The 27,197-nt window shown below is 51.0% G+C and overlaps 2 protein-coding genes across 6 annotated transcripts in view; one reads left to right on the top strand and one right to left on the bottom strand.

Annotated features, from left to right (window-relative positions):
- Nucleotides 1–5,993, top strand: LOC104365619 (2',3'-cyclic nucleotide 3' phosphodiesterase). Of its 4 annotated transcripts, XM_042787286.1 has the most exons (5): nucleotides 1–194; nucleotides 1,573–1,683; nucleotides 2,072–2,741; nucleotides 3,265–3,407; nucleotides 3,955–5,993. In XM_042787286.1, the coding sequence occupies exons 3-5, from the start codon at nucleotides 2,126–2,128 to the stop codon at nucleotides 4,405–4,407; spliced, it is 1,212 nt and encodes a 403-aa protein (XP_042643220.1). In that variant the 5' UTR covers nucleotides 1–194; nucleotides 1,573–1,683; nucleotides 2,072–2,125; the 3' UTR covers nucleotides 4,408–5,993. The 4 variants fall into 4 exon arrangements, with proteins under 4 accessions (XP_042643220.1, XP_042643219.1, XP_042643221.1 ...); XM_042787285.1 differs by lacking the exon at nucleotides 1,573–1,683; XM_042787287.1 differs by lacking the exons at nucleotides 1–194; nucleotides 1,573–1,683 and adding an exon at nucleotides 834–884.
- The window catches only part of DNAJC7 (DnaJ heat shock protein family (Hsp40) member C7), a 25,210-nt gene continuing 3,943 nt past the window's right edge, over nucleotides 5,931–27,197 (bottom strand). Inside the window, exons 2-14 of one of the 2 annotated variants that reach the window (XM_042787260.1) lie at nucleotides 21,085–21,173; nucleotides 20,452–20,576; nucleotides 20,253–20,366; nucleotides 19,598–19,672; nucleotides 17,904–18,022; nucleotides 17,394–17,547; nucleotides 16,452–16,616; nucleotides 15,416–15,507; nucleotides 13,595–13,668; nucleotides 12,867–13,013; nucleotides 12,469–12,621; nucleotides 11,844–11,906; nucleotides 5,931–11,053 (exon numbers count right to left, since the gene is read on the bottom strand). In XM_042787260.1, the coding sequence (XP_042643194.1) occupies nucleotides 11,016–11,053; nucleotides 11,844–11,906; nucleotides 12,469–12,621; nucleotides 12,867–13,013; nucleotides 13,595–13,668; nucleotides 15,416–15,507; nucleotides 16,452–16,616; nucleotides 17,394–17,547; nucleotides 17,904–18,022; nucleotides 19,598–19,672; nucleotides 20,253–20,366; nucleotides 20,452–20,576; nucleotides 21,085–21,173 (1,408 nt within the window). In that variant the 3' untranslated portion in view covers nucleotides 5,931–11,015. The other variant, XM_042787259.1, reaches the window with a different exon arrangement.

The raw sequence follows: 27,197 nt of genomic DNA on the forward strand, positions 1-27,197 counted from the left end.
GCACCCAGCTCCGAGCACCCACCGCCTGCCCCCGGGGGAGGGTCCAGGCCGGCCCCCCCGCGCCCCCCGCGCCTGCGCGGTCACGGGTGGGCCCGGCGCTATGAAAGCGGCGGCGGCCGGTCCCGCCCCAGAGCCGCTGCCCCGCCGCGTCGCTCCGCACCGGCGGCCGCCCCGGAGCCGCTGCCCTCACCATGGTAAGGGGGGGCCCGGGGCCGCCGCCCCGGCCACTCGGGTTTCGTTTCGCGGGAGGGGGGAAGCAGACGCGGGGGCCGGGCCCGGGGGGGGGTTCGCGGGCTGCAGCCGGGACCGACCCGCGGGTCCCCGCGGTGCGGCGGCTCCGACCCCGGTGGGGGGGGGGGGGTGTGTGTGTCCCGGGCCGCCCTGGGCGCGACACCCCCGATGCCCGGAGCGATCGGTCCCTCCACGCGAGTCGCCGTCCCGCGGGGAGCCCCGGGGCGCGGAGAGCAGCGGGAGCTGCGCGGGGGGGGGGCCCGGGCGCGGCTCAACGCGGGCTCGTCCGCCCGGCCGGCGGGTCTGTGTGGGGCCATTGTCCGGCCCGGGCCCTGAAGGCGGCTATTGTCCCCGAGCTGGCCGCCGAACAATGGGGCCGGAGGGAGGGTTCTATGATTGTTCTTTTGTTTGCGCGTTTGACAAGCGGCCTCAGTCACGGCCGTCGCCGGCAGCTGCCTCCAGCACAAGAGCGGGACTGGCCCGGGACAGCCGGCCCGGCCCACTCGGGCCGCGGGCACTGCGGGGAGCGGTCCTGCGAGGTGGCTCACGCCGTGCGTGTCCCGCCCGGGGAGCCCCCCCCAGCCCCCGAGCAGGGGGGGGCCGGGCCCGGGCCCCCGGCGCTTTGGAACCAAAACCCACCGGCAGCTTCTCGAGTAAGGGGGGTGGAAAGGTTAATCGGCTGAAGTTGTTTTTACACGCCAAGCGGGAGGGCTGTTTTTCCGCCCCGGGCAGGGCAGGTTGTACGTAAAACCCCTCGAGGCGAAGCTCCCTCCCTCAGCACCGCGGGGCGAGGGCCGGGCACGGGCAGCGGGGACACCGACCCGGACACCAGCGGCTGCCCCGTCGGTGCCACTGAAAACTCGCAGAAATCCCCCGTTTCCTGCCAGGCCCTGCTGGGAATTCATCTGGGACCCCGGCTGCCGGCAAGGGGGCAGCGTGCCGGGGGGGGGGGGGGGCTGCACCCACGAACGGGAAACCAAAGCCCCTGGCGGGAGGGGCGGGCGAGGCGGCGCCAGCGCCAGCCCCACGGCAGCGCCCGGCCCCCGCGTGTCCTCTGGGGCTCCCAGGGCTGGTTTCGCTTTCGTGTTCAGCTCGGCAGCTGCCGCGAAGGGGTTTGTCTTTACCGGAAACGATTTCAGTCGCTGTTTGTGGCGAGAGGAGCCCAAATTCCCGCCTCCGAGGCATTCGGGGCGCTGGTGCTCAGCGTGCTGTGAAGAGCTGGCAGACCCTAACGCCGGAGGCGGCATCCTCGCAGGCTTCGCCTTTCCTAGGGGGCTGGAGGAGTCCCTGGGCAGACTTAAATCCCGCTGCGGTTTTTTTTTTTTTTTTTTTTTAATTCAGATGAAGTGAGGAGATTGCAGCTGCTGTCACAACCTGCTGGCACTTTCGATTCCCGTTTCAGGCGGAGTTCTGCCCCCGGCGCGCCGCACCCTTGCTATCTAGTAGCCACAGGTGTTGATTTAAGTGTTCAGAAATAAGCCTGCCCCCGGACGGGCTGTGCCCGGGCTGTAGCTTCGTGGCAGCTCGTGGTGCCACGCGACGGGTAAAACTTCCCCTTCCTGGGCTGGCGGGACCGCGCTGCCGGGCCGGGGAGCGGAGCTGGAGCTGCACCTTCGGCTCCTCGGGGCCGGGGGGGGCAGAGGGCCCGGGTCCCTGCTGCGGGACCCGCCGGGGCGGCTGTGGGCTGGTTTTGGCCAAGCAGCGCAGGGGCCGGGGGGTGGGGGTGTTCCCTGCGCCCCCTCCTCCCAGCAAAGGCTCTCAACGGCGCGCGCCTGCGCAGGGCGACCGCGCGGTCTCCGGGGGTTGCGAGCCTGCCAAATATTTCCTTCTTGCATTTCAGAACAGAGGCTTCTCGAAGAAGAGTCACACGTTTCTGCCTAAAATATTTAGAAAAATGTCTACTCAATCAGCGAAAGAAAGACCTGAAAGCTTGCAGTTCCCTTTCCTTGATGATGAAGAGACCATCTCCACAGTCAAAGAATCTAAAACCTTTTTTATTTTAAGAGGCCTGCCTGGCAGTGGGAAGTCCACTCTTGCCCAGGCTATTCAAGATAGGTATAAAGATGCCTGCAAGGTCATCTCTGTTGATAGCTATAAAATTACACCTTCAGTAAGAAGCACCATTCCCGACGAGTATTCAAAGGTGGATGAGGATCTAGTTGACTATTGCAAACGAGACATCAGCGTTATCGTTTTGGACGACACTCACCATGAGAGGGAACGGCTGGACCAACTCTTTGATATCGCTGACAAATACCGGTACAAAGTCATCTTTGCTGAGCCCAAAACCCAGTGGCGAATGGATTGCTCGCTGCTGAAGGAAAAGAACCAGTGGAAACTGTCAGTGGAAGAGCTGAAGAAGATGAAGCCGAGCTTGGAGAAGGAATTCCTACCCATGTATTTTGGGTGGTTTTTGAGCAAAAGAAGTTCAGAGGTCCTGAGGAAGGCTGGCCAGGCCTTCTTAGATGAGCTTGGAAGTCTCAAAGCCTTCAAAAAGGAGAGTAAATTCTGTATGTATAGAAGTATCTTACCACCTGTTGATGAAATGTTAACAGCAAAGGGAACCAGTTTGGTCAGCTTCTAAAGTGAACTTCTAGTTAAAAACTGTTCAAAGCTACTAATCTGTTTCCCATGGTTGACAAAGTTGCTGTTGTAAGTAAAAATAAGTGAAACGGTTTTTCCTAAGGAGTCTGTTTAGCTCCGGCCCCGCGGGAGCCGGGCTCGGGCGGCTGAGCATCCCCTGGTTGCTGCGATGAGTCGGAGAGAAAAGGGAAAGGCTGACCAACCTTGTCCCCGAAGGGATTCGTACAACATCGAGGTTAAGACGAGCCCTGAAGCTTGTTTTCTACTTGTGTCCAGTGTTAGCCTAGGGGGAAGGAGGAGTTTTATTGACCCACCCAGTGCTTTTCAGCAGTGAGAAAGACGAAACGTGAAGGACGGGTTGCTGAAGGAAGCTGAGATGGGATTTAGGCTCATGGGGTGACATCATGGGAATCATTTTTTTATAGTAATATTGTTTACCTGTATTTGCAGTTGCTTCTGCTATTGAAGATCCCAAAATAAAAATAGATCTCACCAGCTACTTCGTGAAGAGGCCGCCTGGGGTCTTGCACTGCACCACAAAATACACCGATTTTGGGAAAGCGGCTGGAGCCGAGGAATACGCCCAGCAAGAAGTGAGTACCGGGGCTCCCACTCCTCCCCGCCAGCCCGGGCCCTGTCCCCCCCCAGCTGGGGATCCACGAGCCTTTTCGGGGGGGAGAATGTGCTGGGGATGTGGCTGTGCTTGAAGCCGAGAGGGTGACTCGGGACAGTGAGCGCATCCCCACGGCCTGTGCCACCGAAAAGTTGTAACTGTGGGGGAGGTGGTGACCGCTTCCTGCTCCAGGCCCCTGTCAGCCCCCGATTCCAGCACCGGCTCCAAGAGCTGGAGGTGAATGAGGTGAATTTAAGGTTTTTACGCTTCCAGCTAAATTATTTCAAAACGGATAAGCCCAAGTTAAGTGTTGGAATTTGTGAAGGAAAAAGTTGTAGCCAGCTCCGAATTCACGGAGCTTCAGGCCGTGGGCCTCGAGCTGCAGGCAGAGCTGCAAGTCTGTCAGGGCAAAAGCTGCTGTGATCAGCCAAGAGCCCGGGCTTGCGGCCACTGCGGCCACCCCACCGCTGGCCGTCCCGCCCATCTGCAGCCACTGAAAGCTCTGTCTGTCCTCCCTCTCCTCCCAGGCTGTGAGGGCTTCCTACGGCAAAGGCTTCACCTTGTCCATTGCCGCTCTGTTCGTCACAACAAAAACTGTCGGGGCTCGCGTGGAGCTGAGCGAGCAGCAGCTGCTGCTGTGGCCCGGGGACGCCGACAAGATCCTGCCCACCGACAACCTCCCGAAAGGCAGCCGGGCTCACGTCACCCTCGGCTGCGCCAACAGCGTCGAAGCAGTCCAGACCGGGCTCGATCTGCTGGAGTTTGTGAAACTGGAAAAGGCGGGGAACAAAGGGGATGAAGTGGGGGAAATTGGAGGAGGGAAACTGCTGTATTTTGATAACGGTATGTGGATGCTCGTCCTTTCTAAAAAGATCGAGGTGAAGGCAATATTCTCAGGCTACTACGGAAAAGGAAAACTTGTGCCAACGCAGAGCACCAACAAACGGGGCTCGGCGTTTAGTTCCTGCACCATCATCTAGGAGCGTGGGCCGGGTAGCTGGCTGGTTTGTTTTTAAAAGGCAAGTAACTCCTGTAACCTTTAAAAGTGTAAAGAGAAATAATTCTACCTTTACTAAAGTAAGCCCTTTTGCCAACCCCTGTGCGAAGCCTCTCTGGGGAGAGAGTTTATTGGCCTCAGGCCAAGGAAGAAAACAAGCAACTCTTGACTGACGAAGGAAAACTGTCACGTAACTGGTGTCAGTAGCTGAAGGGCTGCCGGGTGTATTTTAGTGGAAGAGTTTTGGGAGACCTGTCTGTGCTGTTCTGCTTGTTTTCTTCCTGGGAGGACGATCAGCTGTGGTCTTGTGTAGCGCCCCCAGCAGCCGCAATCGTTAGAGCTGTCGCTGTCGGCCCCGCCGGCGGCTGCAGACCGAAGCCAAGGGACGGGGCGAGGACTCTCCCCTCCCCGCCAGCCCAGGGACCGGCGCCAGCAGCCGAACCGGGCGAAGGCAGCGGGGGGCTGCTGCTCCCCGAGCCCGTGAGGACTCGCCGGGGGCCGCGGGGCACCCCCAGCCCCGCTTCACCCCCGTGGGCGTGGGGGCGCTCCCTGCGGGGGCGGGCGGGCAGCGGGAAGGGAAGAGCAGGAGAGGGGCCGGGCTCCTGGAGGGATCAGTCCTGCCCTGGCAGGGAGTGGAAGAGATCAACTAATGTCTTTTCCATCTTATTTTATAGAAACTAAAATCATGTCTGAAGTATAGACCTGTACTTCATGCAAGATTTTACTACTTTTCTCTAATGCACTTGAATGTTAAAAGTTAGCATGGCAGTAACCGTGTAATGTAGGAAGTAAGCGGAGGTACCGTAACTGCGTAACTCAAGTCTGCTCAAACCTAAACCCTGGGCTGGGAAACCCGCTAATGACCAAGCACTCCTGTTATTAAGTGTTGTATTGAAACTCATGTTTTTGCTCTCTGCCCGACCCTTGGCCCGTTGGTCAGGGGCGTGTGTCACTACTTGACAGTAACACAAAGCTCAACTAACAGATTCCGGTCAGGACAACAGTCTGAACTCCTGCTGTGGCTGCGGGGCTGGCGAGCTGCGCGGCGACCTTAACCCCGTCCTAACACTTGTCAACCCCCAGCGCGTGGGGGGAGTGGGGCCCAGCGCCGCCCGCGCGTCTCGGGGCGCCGAGGACAGAAGCCGGGGGGGCTCGGGGGCCGGGGGGCTCAGGGGCCGGGCGAGTTTACCAATAAAGCGAGCTAGTTCCTGTTGTTTTAAAAAAGATGGATGATAATAAACTCTCATTGGAGCATAAAAGAAAGGCTGCACGCACCCACCTGTAATCCTCCTCTGTGATCAACAGAGAAACCCGAGCTCAGCTTGGGCCTTTCCTAACAGAAACCTCCCGTTTAAAGTTCCATCAGAACTTTAAATCCGCCCTCAGCGCCGGCCCAGGACGGCGCAGGAGGAGGCTCCCCCCGCTCCCCCCCGGCCCTGGCACGAGCCGCGGCACAGCTGGAGTATCTCGTTTATGTGCCTGTTCAAGAACAACAGTGAGACCGTCGTCATTTAAGTTTTTATTAGTTTGTACATCATATACAGTTTATAATAAAGTAAACCAATTGCATATGGTTTTGCTTCAGTCTGTGATATTCTTCATATAAACACATCATTATGAGTTATGCCTAATGAAGTAAACAACAAATATTCACATTTTTACCATTCACATCCTAGAAAGGTAAGGGTCCAAAGAGGGACAGTGTTCACACCGGTGCGAAGCCCGTCTTGGAGAGGATGACGCGTTTGGCAAAGCGATGGGGATAGCGATTGCTCCATGCACTACTCCTTTCCTCCGCCGGGAAAGGTTAAGGTATTTACACTGAGGTAAACATTCAGAATTTTGATTCAGATAAATACTGCAGCACGGGGTCCAGCGTCCTCTCCAAGTTGGCTTCACATCAGCGCCTGGTTTTGTCTCGTCTACTCCTCAACGTCGTCACAACAAAGCTGATGTGCATGCAATGAAGGTGCCGGGTTTGCCGTTTCGCGCTCCACCCCTCCACCGTCGCCTCCCGCGCCTCTCCCCTTTCAGCCTGAGCTACGAAGTGCAAGCGGGGGGCAGAGGGGGGGCCCGGCCCCTCCCGCGGCCGAGCCTCCCTCCGGCTCTACACCAGAGCCAGAGCCAGCGCCGGCCTCTCGCTGCCCGGAGCGGGGACGAGCCCGTCCCTGCCCCGGCAGGCCGGGGGGAAGGCGGGGGGCGCCCAGGACGGCCGAAGCACCGCGCATCACCTTCCAGGGCCACGCACGAGGTCCCGCCGGCCCGTGAGGGGGACATCGGGGGCAGCTCCAGGGCACAGCAGGGCGGCCCCCGCAGACGGGGGGTGAGGGGAGGGCAGCGCTCCCGCAAGAGCCGGGCCGGGGCTCGGCGCCGCCCGGGGACCCAGGAGCTGCCCCTCCTCCCTAAGCGAGGGCAAGGCACAAGGCACGAATCTAAACGGGACGCAAACCAGCCACTTGAAGGCAAGCGACTATGTTTAGTTAGTACAGAAACTGAGGAAGTAATTTCGAAAGAAGAGCCGACCACCGTGTGGTCCAAACGCTTTGGTCCTTCCACTGGTTGAGGCGGCCGGGGCAGCGCGGCCGGCGGGGGCCCAGGGGCTGAGCCAGTTCCCGTGTCAGCACCTTCCCCTCCGTGTCCCCGGCAGATACAGAAAGCTGAGGGACCTGCAAGATTCCACGGATAATAATACGGTTGTCCCTAAACAATTCTTTTTTCTTCCTCCTTTTTATCAATATGCATTAACATATTTACAAAACAGTCAGAAGCCTTTAGCGCTAAGGATCCAGCTTTACAGCAACACTTCCAAGTTCACAAAGAAAACCCTGTGCTCTCCTGGGCAGTACGTGTAGCCAGAACAATGAAGAGCCCGTCAAAGTGGGCAGCCAGAAACATCTCAGTGGCCTTTACAGCTGATTTCAAGTCCAGGCTCAGTGTACCTGGGAAGGACTCTCAGTCCTTCCCGCAAAAGGTGGAGCTGACACAGCATCAGATTTGCAAAGTAAATCCACGCAAGAAAAAAAAAAAACCCCACACCACACTTTGTGGCCTAGAGGTCGGAGCACTGCACATGCAAGCAGCTCCCACACACTAACGTCACTGATGCGTGTTCTCAGTTTTAAAGCACGAAATTGCTTCCATTTTCACTTGAATGCAACCGCGTTCCACCGTTTGAAACGATCCCTACGGCAGCTCAGACACGAGCATCATTACGCAAAAACACATCAGGGGGAGTCAAACAAATCTCTGTTTCCTTGCAAACGCCAGAGTCCCGACAGCCCGGCCCCACTCCACACGCCCGCCCTGCGCCTCGCTCCTCCCCGCAGCTCTCAGCCTTCCCGGGGGGAAGCCGACAGCCGCCCCGCCGGTCCCCGAGCCCTTCGGCAGCAATTCCTTCCAGCACATCGGCTAAAAAACTCCTCCCCTCCGCTCAGCCTCCTCAGCTCGGCCGCCCCGGGTACCTCCGGCCCCGGGGCACCCGCGCACCCTGCGGCAAACGGGCCGGGGCACGCTCGGGCGCCTGCCAGGGTTAATCATCAAGGCTCTTGCTGATACGCCACAAATAGACCTTTCGGGGACTGCAAAGAGGGACTTCCAGAAGGATACCTCTTCTCAGCAGAGGGAAGGGCTTTGCTGCTGGCTTCTTCCACACGCCGGGTTCGCGTGGTGCCCGACGGTGACACCGAAGGGACGAGCGCCCGATCCTCACCGCGCTTGTGCTCCGAGGGTACCCCCGCCTCCTGCCGCCCCCGGCAGCGCTCCCCTCCCAGGGAAGGCACGGCTGTAACACCACCCCAAGACACTTATTCACCATCCCCGTGGCCAGCGCCTACGCCTGGCGGCTCCCAGCGAGCCGGAGGAAGCCAGGGGGGTCTGCGGAGTGGCAGCAGCTAGAAAAACGGCACCAAGCGTCCCTGGGGCTGCGACCAAAACCCGACCCAGGCACAACGCTCCGTAACTACCACGTGTGAAAGGCAACGTTCCAAGCCACGCACACCTCAGCAGGTTTCTCCGAAAGGGAGAGCGCCCCGTGCCCCCACGCCGTGCGAGGACACGGCGCCTCCCACTCCAGGCGCTGCTGCCCCGAGGCGACCCGAGCCGCGTCTGCTCGCCCTCGCCTCGAGCCACGCGACACGCTCCTTAGAAAAGTCTTGGCACTCACCATATTAACATTGAACTACATCAAATCATGCATCCACGTACAGGTCTATAAGTATCCGCTGTACACATTTTCCCTCTCAGAAGAAAAGCCATTCCCCTTCTGCCCTCCAAGGAATGGCCTCGTTCCACGTTTGGGCAGAAGGAAGCCTGTCGTACTTCACTGGCGGAGGGGGAAACACTAAAAACCACGGACAGATGCGGGACACGCCTCTGCATGGTGATAAGAGACTGAGAAAAGTCCAAGCTGTACAGTAATATCGATACACTCGGGACAAAACGTTATGAATCCAGAATGCCGCACTAAAACAAGTCCTGTAAACTCTGATTTACAAGTGCCATGAGAACTGGAGAAGTATCAATATGCATAGCCCAGTATTGCAACTCCCCAGATAATCACGTTCCAGAGTCTGGACCTTGTTTTGCCCTCAGTGCAATCCGGGCAAGTCCATCACATCACACTGCTGTGAAGGAGGTTACAATAAACGTCCTAGAGTCCGGTTTTGGAAATATTACTCAACATTGCTCGTTTTAAAAGCTGACTTTTGAACAAGTTATAAAATACTTTGTTCTGCAGTACTAGAGTTTAAGCCCTTAAGTCTCCCCTCTGTGAAAGCAGATTGTCAAAACATCCGACAGCGCGCAGCCCCAGGCCTGCGCCCCCGGCAGCACCACGACACTAGTGCCACTGGCGGAAACGAAGTTCACCTGCGCCGCAGCCTCGCGACTCTGTCCCACCGAGCAGGACGAGCACGGCCCCCGGGAGGAAGGAAGACAAAGATGTCAGCATTCGCAGCAATCGTTCCGTGCAGTGAGCTCACTGCACTCTTGTTCCTGCGGTGAGAAGTTAAATCGGGTATTATAGAAGAGTTAGTGCCAGGCTCCTCTAGGCCGAGCCTTGCGCGCGTCTGTGCGAGCGGCCGTTCGCTCGGCCGGGCCCAGCTGGGCCCCCCGGGTGTCCCCACGGTGCCGGTGCCCGGAGCCTGCCCTGGCGGCGCCGAGGGCCCCCCGGCGCCCCCTGAAAGCCAACGCGCCTCCCCGCTTCCGCGCAAGGGCGCCGGCAGCCCGGCCAGCCCGCGCGCCCCGGAACCGCTCTGCAGAGAGCGCGGCCCCTGGCCCCGGCGGGACGGAGCTTCGCTCTCCCGAGCGCAGGGAAGCGGGGCCCCTCTCCCAGCTCGGCTCTGGCTGCAGCACCACCCTGGGCTCAGGAACGAAGCGGCCGGGTCGCGCTGAGCGGCGGTGCCGCCCGGCCCAGCCCGCGGCGCCGCGCAGCTCCCGGCTCTCCGCTCACCCCTCCGGCGCCCGGCCCGACACCGTGCGAGAGAAGCAAGTGACAGGCCGTCAGTTCGGAGCTTGACTTTGCATTTTCTTGCTTCTTTGGACTAGGAAATCACTTCCGGCTGGAAACGACTAGTTTAACGTATTTGTACAGTCCCTGTAAACATTATGAGAGCACACTGCTGCGCACGCACAGTAACCGTTTTCAATTATTAACCTGAATTTTACGCTGCATTTCTTCAGAGCGAGAAAGAGCTCATCCACGTTGTGGATCAGTAACACGAAATCAAACGTCAAGCTCAACAAAATCAAGTTTTAGCACAAATATTAAATGCTCAAGTGGATTAATTAAAAAAAGCACGGTGAAGGAATTCAGCCCAGAGCAAATTCAGTATTCCCCTAAACAGGACAATTCTTGGGAGCGGAAACACAAAGCCCTTAATTCTAGCTGCATCACAGGGAATTCTCACAGAAGCTGCTCTTTCAAATCCAAAGAAGCATTTCTCCGATACAAAATTGTTAAGCTCACATGTTATCAGTCAAATTAATGCCCAAGTGCACCGGCACGGCAAAAGAAAAAAAGGAAAAAAAAAGAGAAAAAAAAAAAGACAGCTGGCAGGTAAAAATACAATTGTATGAAACTCGATTGAATCTTGGCAATATTTTCAGAAGATTAGGATAACTTACAAGTTACTACAAACCCCAGACATGCTGCCATACTGCACTTTGGAGCCAACCAAAACAGAACAGGAGATTACTTCACCCTCTTATGAGTTGCGATTCTGGGAGGACATCAGGGAAATCCTTTCTGCTGAGGAGCAGGAACAGTCTGAAAGTACGGGCCAGCATGGAGGGACCAAAAGATTCAAAGCTTTATTTTTTTTTTTTTTTTTTTAATAAAGTTAACAGTAAAACAAAATTCACAAGCCTTTCCCTCCCCGAGCTGGTTTCCTCTTCACACACAAAAGCACACAAAACAGAGGTCTCCAACCGAGAAAACTGAAACTGCTCTAAGTACAATGAGACATGATGAAGGAAGGTGTCTAAGAATGTCCGTATTCAAGGTTAAAATAAGCAGATCAGGTATGTGTGGTTGTTTTGTGGTTTTGTTTTGTTGTTGGTTTTTTTTGTTTGTTTGTTTGTTTTGTTTTGTTTTTAGCCAAACTGGAAAAAGAAATTTCCAGGCCCAGAAGCTGAAAAAGAAAATGAAAGATATTAGCACTTTCAGAATTCAAAGACAACGCGGTTACCTACTATCCTGCAGTAGCTTGATGCCAAGCTGGGGCTTAGTTCAAACACAAAACGTCTGACCAAGTAGGAGAGGCGAGATCTTTGCTATGCATTTCCAACCGCTCATTTCCAACAGTAAAAGAGTGGGCTGCTGCCAACATGGGTAAAGGAGGCAGATTCACAGGGGGAAGGTGAAGAGTGCACGAACGTGCAAGACTCCTCCAAGCCCGTGAGGAGCACACACGTCCCTAGCCGACAGGTGCTCTGAAGCCATCCTACCGCAAGGTGCGTGAGGAAGGCCTGACCACCCCCAGGCTTTACAGCTTCATCACCTCCAGGCACCTCGGAGCGTCCTGCCCTGGGGGGGATTTAGTGCTGTGAAACCAGAGGAGAGCGCCGCGGGACACGTAGCACAGGACTTGTGGCCAGGGATCACCGCCTGCTGCTGCAGCCCCAGCAGCTCTGTCCCAGTCACGGCCAGGCGGCAAAGCACCGCTCAGCTGGCAAAGCCCACACACGCCTCCACAAAAGGCAACCCCTGGGTTTCGTGGCTTTTGAACACAAAAGAACCAGAACTGGCCATCAGCTGGGATGCTGTGCAGACAGAACGTTCCAAAAGCTCCTAGAGACTTTTATGTGCAAGAGTCAAATCCTCTTCTCAAGCAGCACATCCGCTCTGGGAAACCCAGCTGTCCTGACAAATGACTTGTGTACTTACCTTCCCGCAGCCAACAGGAGAACACTTCCACCTACCTTCAAAACTGAAGCCACCTGGCCCACCAAAGAAGGCCTTGAAGATATTATTTGCATCAAACTCTACAGGGAAGAAAAAGAAGCTGTGAGCTGAAGTGAAACAGCCAGCTACAGTTTTCACAATTTAGAAGCTGCCACCTAACTGAGGGCCCGTGAAGCATTGTACAAATGGACAAGAAGCTGTAAACAAATAGCTCGCTCTGAGCAGTGCTACACAGCAGCAGAGTGCAGGGCCACTGGCAGGAGCTGCAAGCAGGTAAAAGCAACAGTCGTCAGAGAGACAATTCCAGTCACAAGGGCAACCTCAGAATTTCGGATAAGCACCATTTAGGGACCCACAATCTTGCTATTATGCTATTTTACACCTCCTATGAAAGACTTGTGCCTAATGACAGCTGTTACCTGCCAGCTCAATCGAGGGTAACTTCCACCATATAACCTAGACTGTTCCCAGCTTGAAATGTTCGGTGCAGTTCTGAATGTTTTCAGATGCTTTCCGAGACCAAACCGGGTCAATTCACAGAATTACTACAAACGGGAGGTCTGCTTTAGAGGAGAAGACAGACTCTAAACGCTCTAATCTTTTTGAAGGCTCTCATGGTAGAATATCGTAAGGAACACTTACCTCCCATGTTCAATCCGTCCTCCTCCAGATCCTGCCCGCTGTCGTAGCGGGCCTTCTTCTTGGGATCTGACAGGATGGTAAAGGCTTCACCAACCTCCTTAAACTTCTTCTCCTCTTCCTTCTGTACTTCTGCACTCGCCCCGCTGTGTCGGTCTAGAGGCACACAAACAAGCAGGAAAGCAGCTTTCAGTCTCCAGCCTAAATGGAAAACGCAGCACACTCCCAGCTGCTCTCACGGCACGTATTCTAGATTTGTGGGCTCAGAACTGCTGATGGTCCAGAAATTCCCCCTTTCGTATTTATTCCTGCCTCTGAGTGATGGGTGCACAGGGCGCACACATGGAGCAAGGGGAACAAAGCAACAGTAGGTGCTCTAATACGGGACTGGTTGGGGGTACCTGGATGATGCATCAGCGCTCTTTTCCTGTAAGCCTTCTTGATCTCATCTTCAGAGGCATTTTTGTCAACCCCAAGGATTTTATAGTAGTCTTTCCGTTTGCTCTTTTTCAGTTCCACCTGTGCGTTCTTTAGAAGCTGCTTGTGTTCTAGAGAAGTGCAATGCCAAAGGAAAGCGGCTTTAGTGTCAGGCACAATCTCCTGCTTTAAAAAGAGGTTGAAGACCAACATGTTGAGCTGATCTGGGTTGAAGGAGTCAAGCACCACAAGCAACCAGCCCACTTGAATTTACAGCCAGGCAGTTAATTAAAGCCTCACTGTCCACTTAAGGCTGTTTCCCAACGTAGGTAACTGCCTCAGTGCTGATAAACCAGTACTAGACACCAAAGCACAAGGACCAAGCCTGCTCTGTCCGTTACATTTCAGGCTACAAAAAAAATCTAGACGCCAGTTACGAATGAGACCCATAACCAGATATTCTGAATCTCGTGTACTGCTTCAGCTGCAAGCTAAATCATCTTCTCAGCACTCAGTGCTGGGAGAGAAACCAGATCCCGAGACGGGTATTTCAGAGCACTTCTGGGGATTTTCCCAGTACTGTCCCGCTGGGTAAAAGGCTGCAAATCAGAGCGTATTTTGGGGATAAAAAGCAAACAAAAGCAGCAACAACAACAACAAAATGCCAGTTAAGGGAAACTTGTGAACACAAAAAGAATGTCAATATGCTCACCTTTCGTTTTTTCTGTCTGATAAACCTTTTCATAGTCTCTTACAGCATCTTCATACTGTTCTGTGTCCATGTAACTGTGGAAAGAAACACTGGTGGCCAAGGTGTACTTCACAGGAAATATCAAAAGAGGGCTCAGGTACAAGCTTTCTGGATGGATATGAATTGAGCAAAAGATGTGCACTGGACTGCAGAAAGAGCCATCATTAGGGGAACCCACGAAGGGTCACTCCTAGGCTGACTGGAAGATCAGACACGTGCTATTTGTGGGAAATCCTGGCACAGGAACCTGCACTTTGGCCTCCGAGTGGAGACTGCAGTCTCATTTGGCAGCACAAGTTCTACTTTAACGACCTGATAATTACATTTATCCAGCCGCAGGGGCTAATACCAGCCAGCAGGATTTCAAGGAAGCTGGTGCAGAGCTGTGCCCCAGCAATGCTGGTTAGGAGCGGCAATCCCGGCACCTCAGGGACGCGTGCCTGTCCACTGGTGTCTCAGCCTTGCTCACACACGACGACCCTGTGTGCTGGGTTGACCCCGGCTGGACAGCAGATGCCCACCAAAGCCGCTCTATCACTCCCCTTCCTCAACTGGGCAGGGGAGAGAGAATATCATGAATGGCTTGTGGGTCGAAATAAGGACAGTTTACTAAAGCAAAAGCAAGGGCCGCGCGCAAAAAGCAAAGGGAAACAGAAGATTTTATTCTCTACTTCCCATCAGCAGGTGACGTCCGGCCACTTCCCGGGAAGCAGGGCTTCAGCACGGGTAGTGGGTGCTCCGGAAGACAAATGTAAATAACAAATGGCCCCCTTCTTCCTCCCTTCTCTCTGCTCCTCTTGCTGAGCACACATCATATGGTCTGGAATATCCCTCTGGTCAGGCTGGGTCAGCTGTCCTGGCCATCTCCCCTCCCAAGATCTTGCTCCCCCCCCTCAGCCTCCTGCCGAGGGAGGAATGCTGGAGAGCCTTGACGCTGTGCCAGCACACTGGTGTGTTATCAGCACCTTTGTAGCTGCCAGTACACAGCACAGCACTACCAGGGCTGCTGTGAGGAAAAATTAACTCCATCTCAGCCAGACCCAATACGCTGTAATTTAGCAGTTACTGAGATGGAGCTTGTGAAAATCACTGAAGGCTGTAAACTAAAATGAATGCTGTAATAATGGGTTTGGCTCATCTATAAACCAGGCAGCTTTGCCACAAACTGCGGAATAGTAAGTATTGAGAAAAGTAGCAAATTAATCCATGGTCAGAACAGAGCTCTGACTAGTTTTCTGGTTGGTGCCAAGTTACAAAGGAGACACAGACCTGAGCATCCTTTGCACAACTTGCTCGGCCCCACTACGCTACGCTGCAGCATTATCTGTGGCTGAAATACGCATAGCCTCAGCTGATTTATCTTTTATGGGAAGCAGGGCATCCCATTTCAAAATCTGCTTTGTTGGAAATGTGAACAGCTCTGCCAGGACAACATCGCTTTTTACCCGCAGCAGCCCTTCTGAAAAAGCTTGAGAGGGAGGCTCTCTGGGACAGCACATCTTACCTAAGTCTATAAACACAGTAAGTCAAGTTTTAGAAAAAATCCTGCCTAAATACAAGAATCAGCAAGCAGTCTGAGATCCATGCAGGCAGGACAGACTACACAGAGCTTCCCCTCGTCTCCCCGTCAGCGTAAGGAAGAGGAATAAGTTCAGGACCCCTTCAGACAGAACCTTTTAGGCAATTAAGCTTCAGATTTGTTATCGCTGTCACTCAGTGCTGTAGGGAGGAGGTTCTCACCCCCCGACCCGCGCAGCATGCCCATCAGAAAGGTCCACTTACCACTGTGCTCTCCTCAAGTAAGCTTTGATATACGTGTCATCCAGTTTTACTGCATTCGTGCAGTCATCTATTGCTTCTTCAAGTTTCCTAAGCTACAATATCAGACAGAAGTTAACTGAACCCCAATCAGAACAAATTCTGCTAAGTAGCATTATGATTTTAGGCAAATTAGAAGTGTAAAGAATCTTGGAAAGCCTCACTGTTTTGTATGTCTGTGTCTAGGAAATTTTTTCCAATCCCCCAAAAACACAGAGCTTTTGATCCCTAGGGAAAAATTAGAAGCTTGGCTAGTGAAATAGCGTAACTACATAGTGATTCTCTAAGAAATGCACTTGGAAACAAGGGTCTTCCTGAGAACGATCTGAAAACCAAGTTATTCTGTGCCCAAACTAATTCCCAGACAGGAAAACAAACTTCATATTTAATTATTTTTAATTTTTTTAAAAAAAAGCATTATTTATTTTCAGAGTCATGTAAAATATCCATTACTGTTGCCTCCAGCTCATCCCATCTCCCAGGGGGAAACACGCCTAGAAGAAATGCAGGCTGGAAACGGGAAGCACTACCACATGAGTGACTGTTTCTCTGGATAGTGCATGACCAAAATGCAACAGCAAACCTGGAAAAAGTGTCCCCGGTTTTTAAATTAGGTCATATTTTTAAGAACAAAACCCAAAGCAAGACAGATGGTTTACAAGAAGAATAAGACATCTCCTCATTACCAGGAAGGAAACAAATAAGGATGCCTTTATGCTGATTAAAATAAGGCTAAACTACATTCCTCTTTTCCCTCCCACTCTGTGCAGTCCAAGTATTTGAGTTTTGTTTCTTCAGGAGTCAACTTCGTTGGCTGTTTGGAACAGATCCAATCATTGTGCAAGTACAAAAACCTGAAACATTGCCTACAGCACTAGAACGACCCAGACACCCCAGCAGCCAGAGAAGCCTATGCTTTCCAGAATAACTGATTTGCAATTTATAAACTACGTGGTGAGGAGTACGATGAAAGGCCACCTGCCAGGTGACGACTTCTTACCTTTGAATTAACTGTCCCCCGGTTGCAGTAGAGTTTGGCATTTGTTTTTATGTTATTTGGATCTATTCCTAGTGCCTCTGTGTATAGTTCATATGCTAATTTGTAGTTTCCTTCTTTGAACGCTTTATTCCCATCTTCTTTCTTTGCTTTAAGTGCTTTGGCATTCTGAAAGAAAATATACCCTGGATAAGGACGTTAGGTAAGTGGTTCGGGAGTACCAAGCACCTTATTTTGCTGGGTGAAGGTCCTCAAACATAACCGTTCTAATTTGGTTTCAGACACCATTACAGGATATAAAAGTCACAGCCTTGCTGCAGCAGCTGAAACGAGCTGTGAGCATTTTGCCTTTCCCACAAGAGAAGTGCTAAGGAACAGCCAGTGCTAGTTACAGGCATTCTCCATGGGAACAAAGGTTGCCTAATGCTAAAAACAAGAACATGACAGTGAAGTAAATGTGTTTAAAATAAATACGAATGGGATGTCACTTTTTGAGAGCTTATGCAAGTAAACATATTTAAAAAGTCAGTCAAAGAACTACAACAGAGCAGAAACGAAGGAACAACATTGAAAGGAACAGTGTTTAAATGCAAATCAACCTGCAGGCACTAATATTGAATCTGAAAGTCAGAAGTTTTTAGAACCAACAGACCTAGTTTTATTGCTCCAGTATCTGATCAAAGAACAAAGAAGAATGAAAGGGAGGCAGTTTTCAAAGTATCAGTCTTCTGAGAAAGAGCTTCCAGCAATTCAGTTTTACCGAAAGCAGCGGCTGGTTGTGTTTGGGAAGGGCTCGACAAGCTGCTTGCTACTGGTGAGCTGGGGAGGGATCATGCTGAGGGAAGGAGAAGGGATCGATGCAACAGGACAGCTAGGTGTCTGGTTTAAAAAAAACAAACAAACCCTAGCAATTTTGCAGTCCCATCCCCAGTAGCCACAACTTACACGGCAGGCAAGACAAGCTTTCTCATGATCAGGAGCCATTCTGAGTGCTTGGACAAAGAACTGCACCGCCTTCTCAATACAGTCCTCATAGTAAAGGCAGAGACCACGGACATACAGAGCATCTGCATTTGTTGAGTCCATTCGCAAGATGTCACTGTAATAGACACATCAAAAAAAGAAATGTTTCCCTATGCCAGTTTTCTTCTGCTCTCCAAAAGCACTCTTCCTCTGCTGAGATATTTAGTTATTTTACCAAGTTTGTGGTACAGATGTGCAAAAAGTATGTGAACTTGCTCAAGCAAGACTGCTGGTTATTAACTGAGTCTAAATACAGTTTTCCAGTATAATTAACTTTAAAGGGGATAAATTAACGCACTCTTCCTCATCACAACCTGCAGTAAGGACTGCTCCTTTTTGATATTCCCTCATTCGCTCTGGGCTGTGGAAAACAAGCAGCAGCCAGGACGCAGCACCAGCTGATACTCAAACTCTAGACCTGAAGATGCTCACCTTGCTACAGACTGTGCTTCTGGGTAGCGACCCAATAATGCTAAACATTCAGCCTTGAGGATTTTGAATCGGTGACAAGCAGGAGCAAACTCCAAAGCACGATCCATGCAAAATACAACCTGGTGTGAGAAAAAACACAAATATAAGCTAAGCAAATAGCCAAAGGCCTGGGCTGAAAGGCTGCACCATTACCACGCTTGAGATTACATGTTTGTCTTTGAACAGGAAGGTAAGCGTGCAGACACCCGTTTCCTCTGCTGCTGGAGGCATATTTCATTAGAAAATTTTCCTCACGTGCAGGTTTTTTTGTCCTGTCTTTTAAAGAGCCTTGCGTACAAAGGTCTGTGGCACCTGCTATGTTACTATAACATAGCACTACACAGAAAATCCAAGGGACACCTGTAGAAAGTCCATCCCTTTAACTCTTCTGAAATTGCAAGCCCTAAAGAAAAAGCCAAGGAAGACAATTCTGCCCCTGTTTCCCACATTATAAAGACACATGGGAAGGACAGAAGTTCAATAGATTGAGACGGTTTGGACTGGACAAAACACAAAAAAGTACAGTGCAGGGACTGATCTTACACTGGTCTTACTGCAATGGACAGGGTGATCTAATGGGTCTTTTCCTTCTCTGCCTCGCTGGTGGGGACATCTGCACGAGAACAGGGTCATTGTTCCACCAAGGTTCATCTGCCTCCCCGGCCCGTGACATCACGATTGACTGCTGTGGGAAGCACTGTGCTCCACACTAAGAAGCCAACGGCTTCTGGGTGAAGAAGGAGCAAGAGCAGCTCTCCAGAAACAAAGATGACATTTCACGCAGGCCTCCCCCAGTGAAGCGAGACAGAAGTAGTGAAGGGACAGATGCAAAAGCCCAGAACATGCAATACAGGCAGGGCAATTCCTACACACAAGATCCTGATTGACCATCCATCTCATTTGCTCCTTATAACCAGGTGATACAAAGCTGGGATTCACCCTTCCCAAATCTTGAGCTCACCCTAAGAGTCAGTGATCTGAACAATGAGCTTAATGTGCTGGACAATCTCCTTTCTGGGCCAAACTTGGGCCTTACATGCATCCACTGAACAGAAACAGTTGCATGCGAAGCCTTTGGTGCCTTTCAGATTTCATACTGTCATTTCTTGTTATATCAGGTCAGTACCAGCTGCATCCTGTTACAGCCCTTGGGAAGAAAGATTTGGAAACAGTAATGGAGAATGCCCCACGCAGATCTGCATTCCTCCTTCAATTACCCTCACTATAATACTGGCAGACAGACAGACTGCTTTTTTTTTTTTGTAATTAAAGAGTTGAGAAAGAATCCTGGATATGCATTTTAGGAGCAAAGCATGATCAAATGCTGCTGCTGACAAAATCTGTATCAAACAGCTCATTCATGGCTCCACTCACCCTGCGAAGCAAACAGTAACAGAGGATATTCAGCCTGAGCCAGTCACCCTCTTCACTTTTCATTCTTTCAGTGCTAAGAGAGCACGAGCTCTGCCATTTTCACAACCATTACACAGTTCACAAGACAACCCTGCTTCAACAGCAAAAGTATATTGTACAGCACCTCCCATTAGGACCCAGCTAACACACTAGCCAGGGAAACCAGACATGCACCTGGCTGTACTGGACAGGTAAAACGCGTCAGTTGATAATGCTACAGAAAACAATCAAGTTAATCTTACCTTCCTGAAATCCCGCTTCTCAAAATCCACTTCAGCTATTTTTTCATACTCAAGCACAGTACTGGCATTCTTCAGCTGAAAGACAGGAGAGCACAGCAAGTGTTGCAGGACAGGCACTGCTCTGAAACACCACCATGCAGAATTTAAGCAGCCAATCCCTAAAGTGTCAGAGCAAAGAGTATTGCAGACCATGGAACAATAATGCAGATTACATGAATACTTTTGTCAGCATTAAAATCAGTTTGAAATCAAGTGACCTAACTGGTAGCCCAGGAACACGTACCCCTGTGAATGAGACAGAAAAGAGGCAGTAGCCTTCTACATGCTGCATCACCCATTTCTGCACTTGCTCCCTTACCACCATTCACCACTCCTCTGGAGTGCTGGGTGAAAGACCAGCTTAGCCTCCGTGCTCTTCTGCTAAGAGGAGACAACCACACACAAAAGTAACTCACAACCCGAGGGTCTACTGAAAAACATACAGAATTTGACAGCATCTCATTTTTTCCTCATCATTTCACAGCATGTAAACAGTCATTACCAACGATGACTGTGATTCCACCTTGCAAATCCATAGCAAAAGGCTTACCAGTTCAATCCACTCCCTTTGGCAGCCCCATCTACTGGGAACATTTAAATTTCAAGAACCTCTTACCTCTTGCTGTGCCTGGGTATTTTTATGATCCAGTTCTAAAACTCGTTGAAAGCAGCGGCTGGCAGCCATGGCATTCCCTAGGGAAAGATGGCACTTCCCTTCCCGTAGATGGCCCTGAGAAGACAGTTAAAAGGGAGTTGCAGTAGCTGGAGACAAGGGTATCGAGACATGAGTAGCAAGTAGGAACTTTTCCACGTACCCTTACAAAGCTATCATCCAGTCTGACAGACTGCTGAGCATCTCCCAGTGCTTCTCGGAATCTCCCCAACATCATGAGTGTGGCAGCTCTGTTACCATAATAACTGGCATTATTAGGACAGGTATCTGGAGAAGATGTAAGAGCACTCTCCATTAGTGCGATGCAAGCAGCTATACAACTTGTAGAACATATTGGTAAGTCATGCTTGGATTAAAACCTCACATTCCTTTCCACTGTGTAAGGTCACCTGAGTGGCTTAAGATGACGCATGATGGTCAAGCAGCTGTTTTCAACAGCGAGCCATAAAGCTATTGCTCCCCACACTATTCACAGGAATAAACTCATATAGAACACGAGTTTGCAGTGTGCAGCCTGCTGACCCTGCATTAGAGGGAAAGCTGGACCGGTTTCTCGTTAAGAATATCTTGGCTGAAGGAGAAAAAGAACTGCTGCAGTCACCCACACTGGCACTGACTTGCATGATCAATCTGGTGAAATTTCACAAGGTAATTAAAGCAAAAAGTTTCCAACCAGCATGTGCTGTTAGAAACCCTGCTGGTATATTTTCAATCAACTACCAGCTTTGATTTTTAGATGTGGTACTCGGAGATTATTATTATAAACTGTTCTCACCTATGGCTTTTGTATAATAGTTGTACGCTTCATTGTAATCTTTCTTGGCATAGTATGCGTTTCCTTGTTCCTTGAATGATTCTGCTTCTCTGAAAGGAAGCAAAACACCACATTTTAAGAGGAATTGAGCACCAGAACAGATTCTGAGCACAACCAAGCATTCGATCCCCAAGCAACCTTAGTATAACTCTTCAGTGTTCCAAAATGCTTGTAGCTATTTGCTGTGAGATTTCCTCTGCATACGCTGTCCGTGAGAAAACAGCACACACCATGTCCTGCCGGCGCTCAGATACTTCACCACTTTACCAGGGCTGTGAACAGGGATGCTCAGGGCTGTTACCTGGCTGAATATTACAGGAATGCAAGAGCCAACTAAAGCCACCTTTGAGTACCCTCCCTTCAGTCTCAGATGCACTGGCTTAGTCCAGCAAAACTCCACTGTACGTGGTTAATAACCAGCCTGCTCCTGTGAGATGCTGCATAACCTCAGCAGTCACTGAAGTCACGAAACAGAGTGCTGTCTATCTTTCAGAAGTAGTCCCACATACTTAAAACAAGGCCAAGAACAATTTCCACATTCAAAAGACAGCTAAATCAAAGAGAAATAAGGGTACAAGCCTTGAGTAGAAGCTTGGCACTGCCTTGGCAACAGGTCCAGAAATAGTCCTCACACTCAAGAGCAAGCATTTGCAGAAACAGTTTAGGACATTTAGAAACACACAACATATGGTTTAAAGCAGCATCCCTTAAACTCTTGAAAGCAGTTTCCCCTGAAGGAAATTAAACCCTTCTCTCTCTTCTCCCATCTACCTTCACCATTTTAGATAAGCAGTCTGAGAGGGAACTTGTATCACGGTGTTGAAATTGAATTCAGCGATTTAGTTTGCTTGCTTCCCCCTCCTAGACTGTTTAACATGTAAAAACTACAAGGCCAACCCAAAAGAAGCATCATCCCACTCTAAGATACAGCAGTCAAGACTTGCATCTTGCTTTTGGGACTTCACTGCTGTAGCCAGAGACACAGACACTGTTTGTCCACTCTCCAAAGTACTTGCACAACCAGAGCTCTGGCCCCAGACAAAGACAAATTCTAACCATCAGAACAAAGACCAGCTCAGACTCCATCCTTCTTGTCCCACCAGGGACGCGGCCAGCATATCCACCAGCCCCAGCTACTCTCTCCTTCAACAACTAGCAAGGTCCTCCCCGAGCAGCCCAGCCATGGGGATCACCTGTGCCAGGGAAATGACCATATCACAAGCAGTACAGATGGAGTTGATTATTGCAGGTCATCGTACGCCTCTTGGGTGACTACCAACTGATCTGAACACAGCCTTTGCTGAAGCAACGAAGCAGAAGCCAAGGAAGCTAAAATAGCTGGGTGACCCCCCAGTCTGCCAGAGCAGAGTGGCACTTGCAGGCTCAAACACGGGTCACTTCCAGGCTGTGCTGCAACGCTGGGCTTCAGCATTTTCTTGAAAGGAGGATCCAGAAGTAAAGGTGTCTCTTTGCACCATCTGCTGCAGGAAAGCTATTTACAGGGAAACCCAAGGTAAACAAAAGCAAGCCAAATCAGAGAACACAGGACTACAGAGTGAAGAGTCATAGGACTTTCTACATACAAATACCTCCATCCAACGCCACAGTAAGCCCGAGCTGTTCAACTGCTCTTGAAGCTGAGCTTCATTTCTGTAACTGGCAACACTACTGTGACAGGCCTGAGCCAGAGCCAGTCTTCAGGCTAGCGGATACTACAAACACAGAGATAATCTCACCTTTCAAAATTTAGGCTCATCTATCACAGAAAGTACAATGCAAGTGATTCACTTCTATGCTTCTATACACCCTTACAAAATTCTCAAAAATTAGATGCAGCTTTGGGCATGCTACAGGACTGGGTTTTACCCAGAGGAAGCAAAGACTTTTGTCTTTCACAAATTACATTATTAATAAACCTAACAGGATACAAGTTGACTGTCTTCACTGAGGGCTGTAGCTACAACCCATTCAAAGCTTGGAAAAGGTGCTCTTACTATAGAGGACGTACTGTTAGAATGTACCACAGTGAGAAGCCTCTTTCAGTATATAAAATAAAAACAGCAGGGAAGACTGCTGCCTAGTCACCCATTTTAGCAAGCTGCCGAATCCAAGACCCAAGGGTGCTGAGCAGAACTGGCAAGAGTTGACCACCACTTCGTGTTTTTATTTTGGAAGCACCTAGAGATCAGATCCTTATGCAAAAAATGCATTTATGTACCAGAAGCTGCCCTCCCAGGACGGACTGAACTCGAGCTGCAGCGTCCTCGCCAAGGGGGGAGCGCAGGCAGAGCCCCCCAGCGCTCCCAGGGCACATCTTGGCAAAGGCAGAGCAGGAGCTGAAGCGGGGAGGAGGGACCCACCAGTGAAGGAGAGCAATGTTCTGCAAGCCTACTAGGAGAAGAACAAAGGGAATTGTGTTGAAACAAGTTCACATGTTTTTAACCTCAGTCAGGCTTGCCATTGGCCATTCCCACACAACCGCCTCATGCAAAGGGTTGTTTTCACTGAACCATCACAGTTTTGCCAGCTGGCAAAACAATAGACACAGGGAGCTGCCACGCTGAGGGCCGCCGGCCGCCGCCCAAGCGTGCGCTCTTCACTTGCAGTTTTAACTTTTGCTATCGGCTACACTCTGGCAATGGACCAGGCGCACCCCTACTGCAACTGCTGAAATCAAGCAAACCCGGGGACACACAACCACAGTGCTGTAATCATTTGAAATAAGATGAAAAGGTAACAGAGGGGCAAAGAAATGGGTCGGCGCACGCACCCCAGTGCCTCGGAGGGGCCCTGTCACGGCTCCCGCGTTCAGCTCATCCCCCCTGCACCCGCTCCAGCGGACGACGAACTCGCCCATCCGAGATGGGAACCTGCCACTCCAGCCTCCCCACCAGCACGCCCAGGGCACGTGCTTGTTCCTCGGAAGCCAACACACTGCCAGGCCCTGACAGCGGTGCGGCACCCCTCGTGCTCCTCCCTCCCCAGGGCCACAAGATCTAGAAATGATTATGTGCCTGTTGGATGGAGCTGTGTCACAAGCGGCAGGACTCATACTGTGCATGATTAAAAATGTGTCCGCACACAACCACCTTTTTTGAATATTACAGATCACTCAAAATGCTGTGAAAAAACTAATCAGCAACTCTACACTTCTGGAACCTTGGCAGTAAGCAGTTTAACCAAAACTTTATTCTCTTGCTTTTGCAATCCTAAGTGGAAAAGAAAATCACAGATCCTATTAAAGTTCCTTCTCACAGAAGCTCTCTGTCAGATAGTCTACAGAAAAGGGTGAACTGTACTAATGGCAGAACTCATCTGAGCCACCACTGTAACCTGCTTAGCACACCAGTCCCTGATTCACAAGCCTTTTAGCAATTTTACCTGTCACGTTATAAGGAAGCATTGTCTAATAGATACAGCTAAAGGGCTGAGTGCCAGAGTATCCTGTCTGCCAACAAGCTGCTGGGAAGAGCTGGGAAAACAGGAGAAAGAAAACAGATACATGGCAAAATCAACTTTCACAAAGCACCGGTATTCTGAGATGCTAGAGAAAACACACAAGCACAAGAATTATGGTTTTCTACTCAATTTATTGGTCTGTTTTCCTTTTAAGCATTTACTTTAACACAGATTGATATAGCAACAAGTCACAGCATCTCAGATAACACTAGTGAAAAGGAAGTACACAGGTACTTCTGTTGCTTACATGGCTTAAAGCTTAGTAATGAAAAATGATTGTGAAAAGAAAAGCAAATTGCCCCCAAAGCAGGAAGGCAAAGACAGTTGCTGGAAACGCAAGGTCTGTGGTCTGAGATCCTAGACACAGAACAGAAGCATCTCTCCCCAGTTGTGCTCCACTGACATAGAAAGCACACAGGGAAAACGGTTCTTGTTTACCACGGTCTCTGGCTATAACAAGAAAAAAAATGCAGATCTCCTGATATCACTGGTAATTGTTTCAATCCAAACAGATGCTGCAGCCTGAATGAGATCATTCTGCATCTCACACTGATGTAGGCTGCATTCCCCACTTGCTACTTTTGAAACTGAAGAAGAATCGTGCTTTGCTAAAAATACAATCCAGGCTGAATGGATTGCTTTGTGAGGGGACGTCAGCGTCTTCTCAGGGCCTCTCCATGCTGGGCACAGAAGACAGGGAAGAGTTGCACCGAGGATCTTAGGAAGAAGCTTGTCTTTCATTGCTTGTGTGTACTACAGGCTCACAAGGAGGGAAGTGTTTGGAGTAACTCTCTCCCTGCGAGCTAGTCAATTTTTTTTTTCTCTTTTCTAACATTTGGCAAGACCCTTAATTCTTCAAGCGCTCCAGCCCCTGCCACCCCAGAGGACCTGCCACCATGGCACGCAGCAGCCGCCCGTCCTGGTGCTCTCTTGCACACCCAGGGGCTCAGGGGCCGCAGGGCGAGGAGCTCGCTGCCATCGGCTCCTTCTAGTCCCCGTGCCCGGCTGGAAGCTCAGCCCCTGCTCGTTCCCAGAACAGAAGAGCCCTGAGAAGCAGCCGTCCCGCGCACCAGTGACACAATCCCACGTTTGCCTAACAACTTCTGCCTCCTCCTCAGAGCTTCCACACGCTGCCCCCGCTCGAGTGCCGATTGGGGCTTCCACCCCTCCGACTCCAGCTCCTAACGAGACAGATGCAGACCCACCTCGCAACACGCCTGATTTTCTACATTGTTGGAAACTCCGGGGACCTGTACAAACGGCACCTCCCATGTCTAGGTGTGCTGGCACAGACCCCCTGCGCACAGCCACCGGCACTCGAAGCAGTACAACCCACCTACAGAAATTCAGCACTTCAGCAGGCGGCAGACTTGCTCTCTCTCAGCTCTCTTGACCCTCACTCCTACTTCATTTCCTGCCTCCGTTATGAAACAGTGACAAAACCCCTAAAATATCTAGGATTTAAGGAAGGCTCCAAAAACTTGTCCTGGCCAAGCAATCTTTTTTGGGATGCTCTGACAAAAGAAACACACCTGCCTTTCCTAAGCAATTCCTGCAGAGACTTTCTCTTTATTAGGATACAGTGCCTTTATCAGGCATTTTTGGGGGTTGAAATCCAGTCCAGATTCTCAGCTGTCAGATGTTACTCAGCTGCTAGGGTAAAATAAGTTTGGTGATCTCAATACAGTTTACAGCAGGCAGATGTCTAGATCTTAAAATTAGCTGTCATATTTGCCACTGGACATACGATACCCCCTCTCCCTCCTTTCAGGACTCAAAGTGAAGCCAATCACTACGTGGGTCACACAGATACAGGGTATACTTCCCCATGCACTTCAGAGATCCTTCCTCCGGGTTAGGTTTTACACCGTGAGTGAGGATTTCGACTGAAGAGAATCTCTCTCTCTCTAATCTCCCATTAGTAGTGTTTGCGTTTTCTGTCCCTGGTGCAGAAAACACAGAATCATATATAACAGACACTGTGATCACCCTCTGCAGCTAGGCAGCATCACGCTGACCCTACTGCAGCAGGGACCAAGCTGAACGCAGAGCAGCACAGTACACACGCAACACATTGCTCTGCACATCAGCACCCCCCACTGAACAACGAGTGGGTTTACTACTAGCTGCAATACAGGAACAAAAATGACGACATTTACTCATGGCATGCCCCGAACCAGGGGAACCTTGAATCTGTACAGGCAAATATCTGAGTGGATAGTCAAAAGACTCACTCAGTGAAACATAAAAGCAAGGGTCTGCCTCCTATCTCTCCCAAGAGCAGACAACAGCAACAGTACTGACGTTTAATCCAGAAGGAGTGCAAATACCTCAAGCTATCCTCTACACACCCCCCAGAACATTCCCAATACCCAAGGACAAACTCAACACGGAAGACCAGAAGCTGTAAGAACCGAAACATGCCACAAGAAATCAAAGAAATGAACCAAACCTCTCCCTGAAGCTGTAAGTGGAAACAGCCAGACGAGCCCCAAACTTTAACTGTGCCGTTATGTAACACATCTCGCTCGCAGAGCTCCCTATTAACCTAATTCATGGCAATGGCCCGATCACTGCTGGCAGGGGCACATCATAGCTTCTGTGAAAACCCATGG

The sequence above is a fragment of the Tyto alba genome, unplaced genomic scaffold, assembly GCF_018691265.1.
Source record: "Tyto alba isolate M040663 unplaced genomic scaffold, T.alba_DEE_v4.0 Super-Scaffold_12, whole genome shotgun sequence".
Taxonomy (NCBI): Eukaryota; Metazoa; Chordata; class Aves; order Strigiformes; family Tytonidae; genus Tyto; species Tyto alba.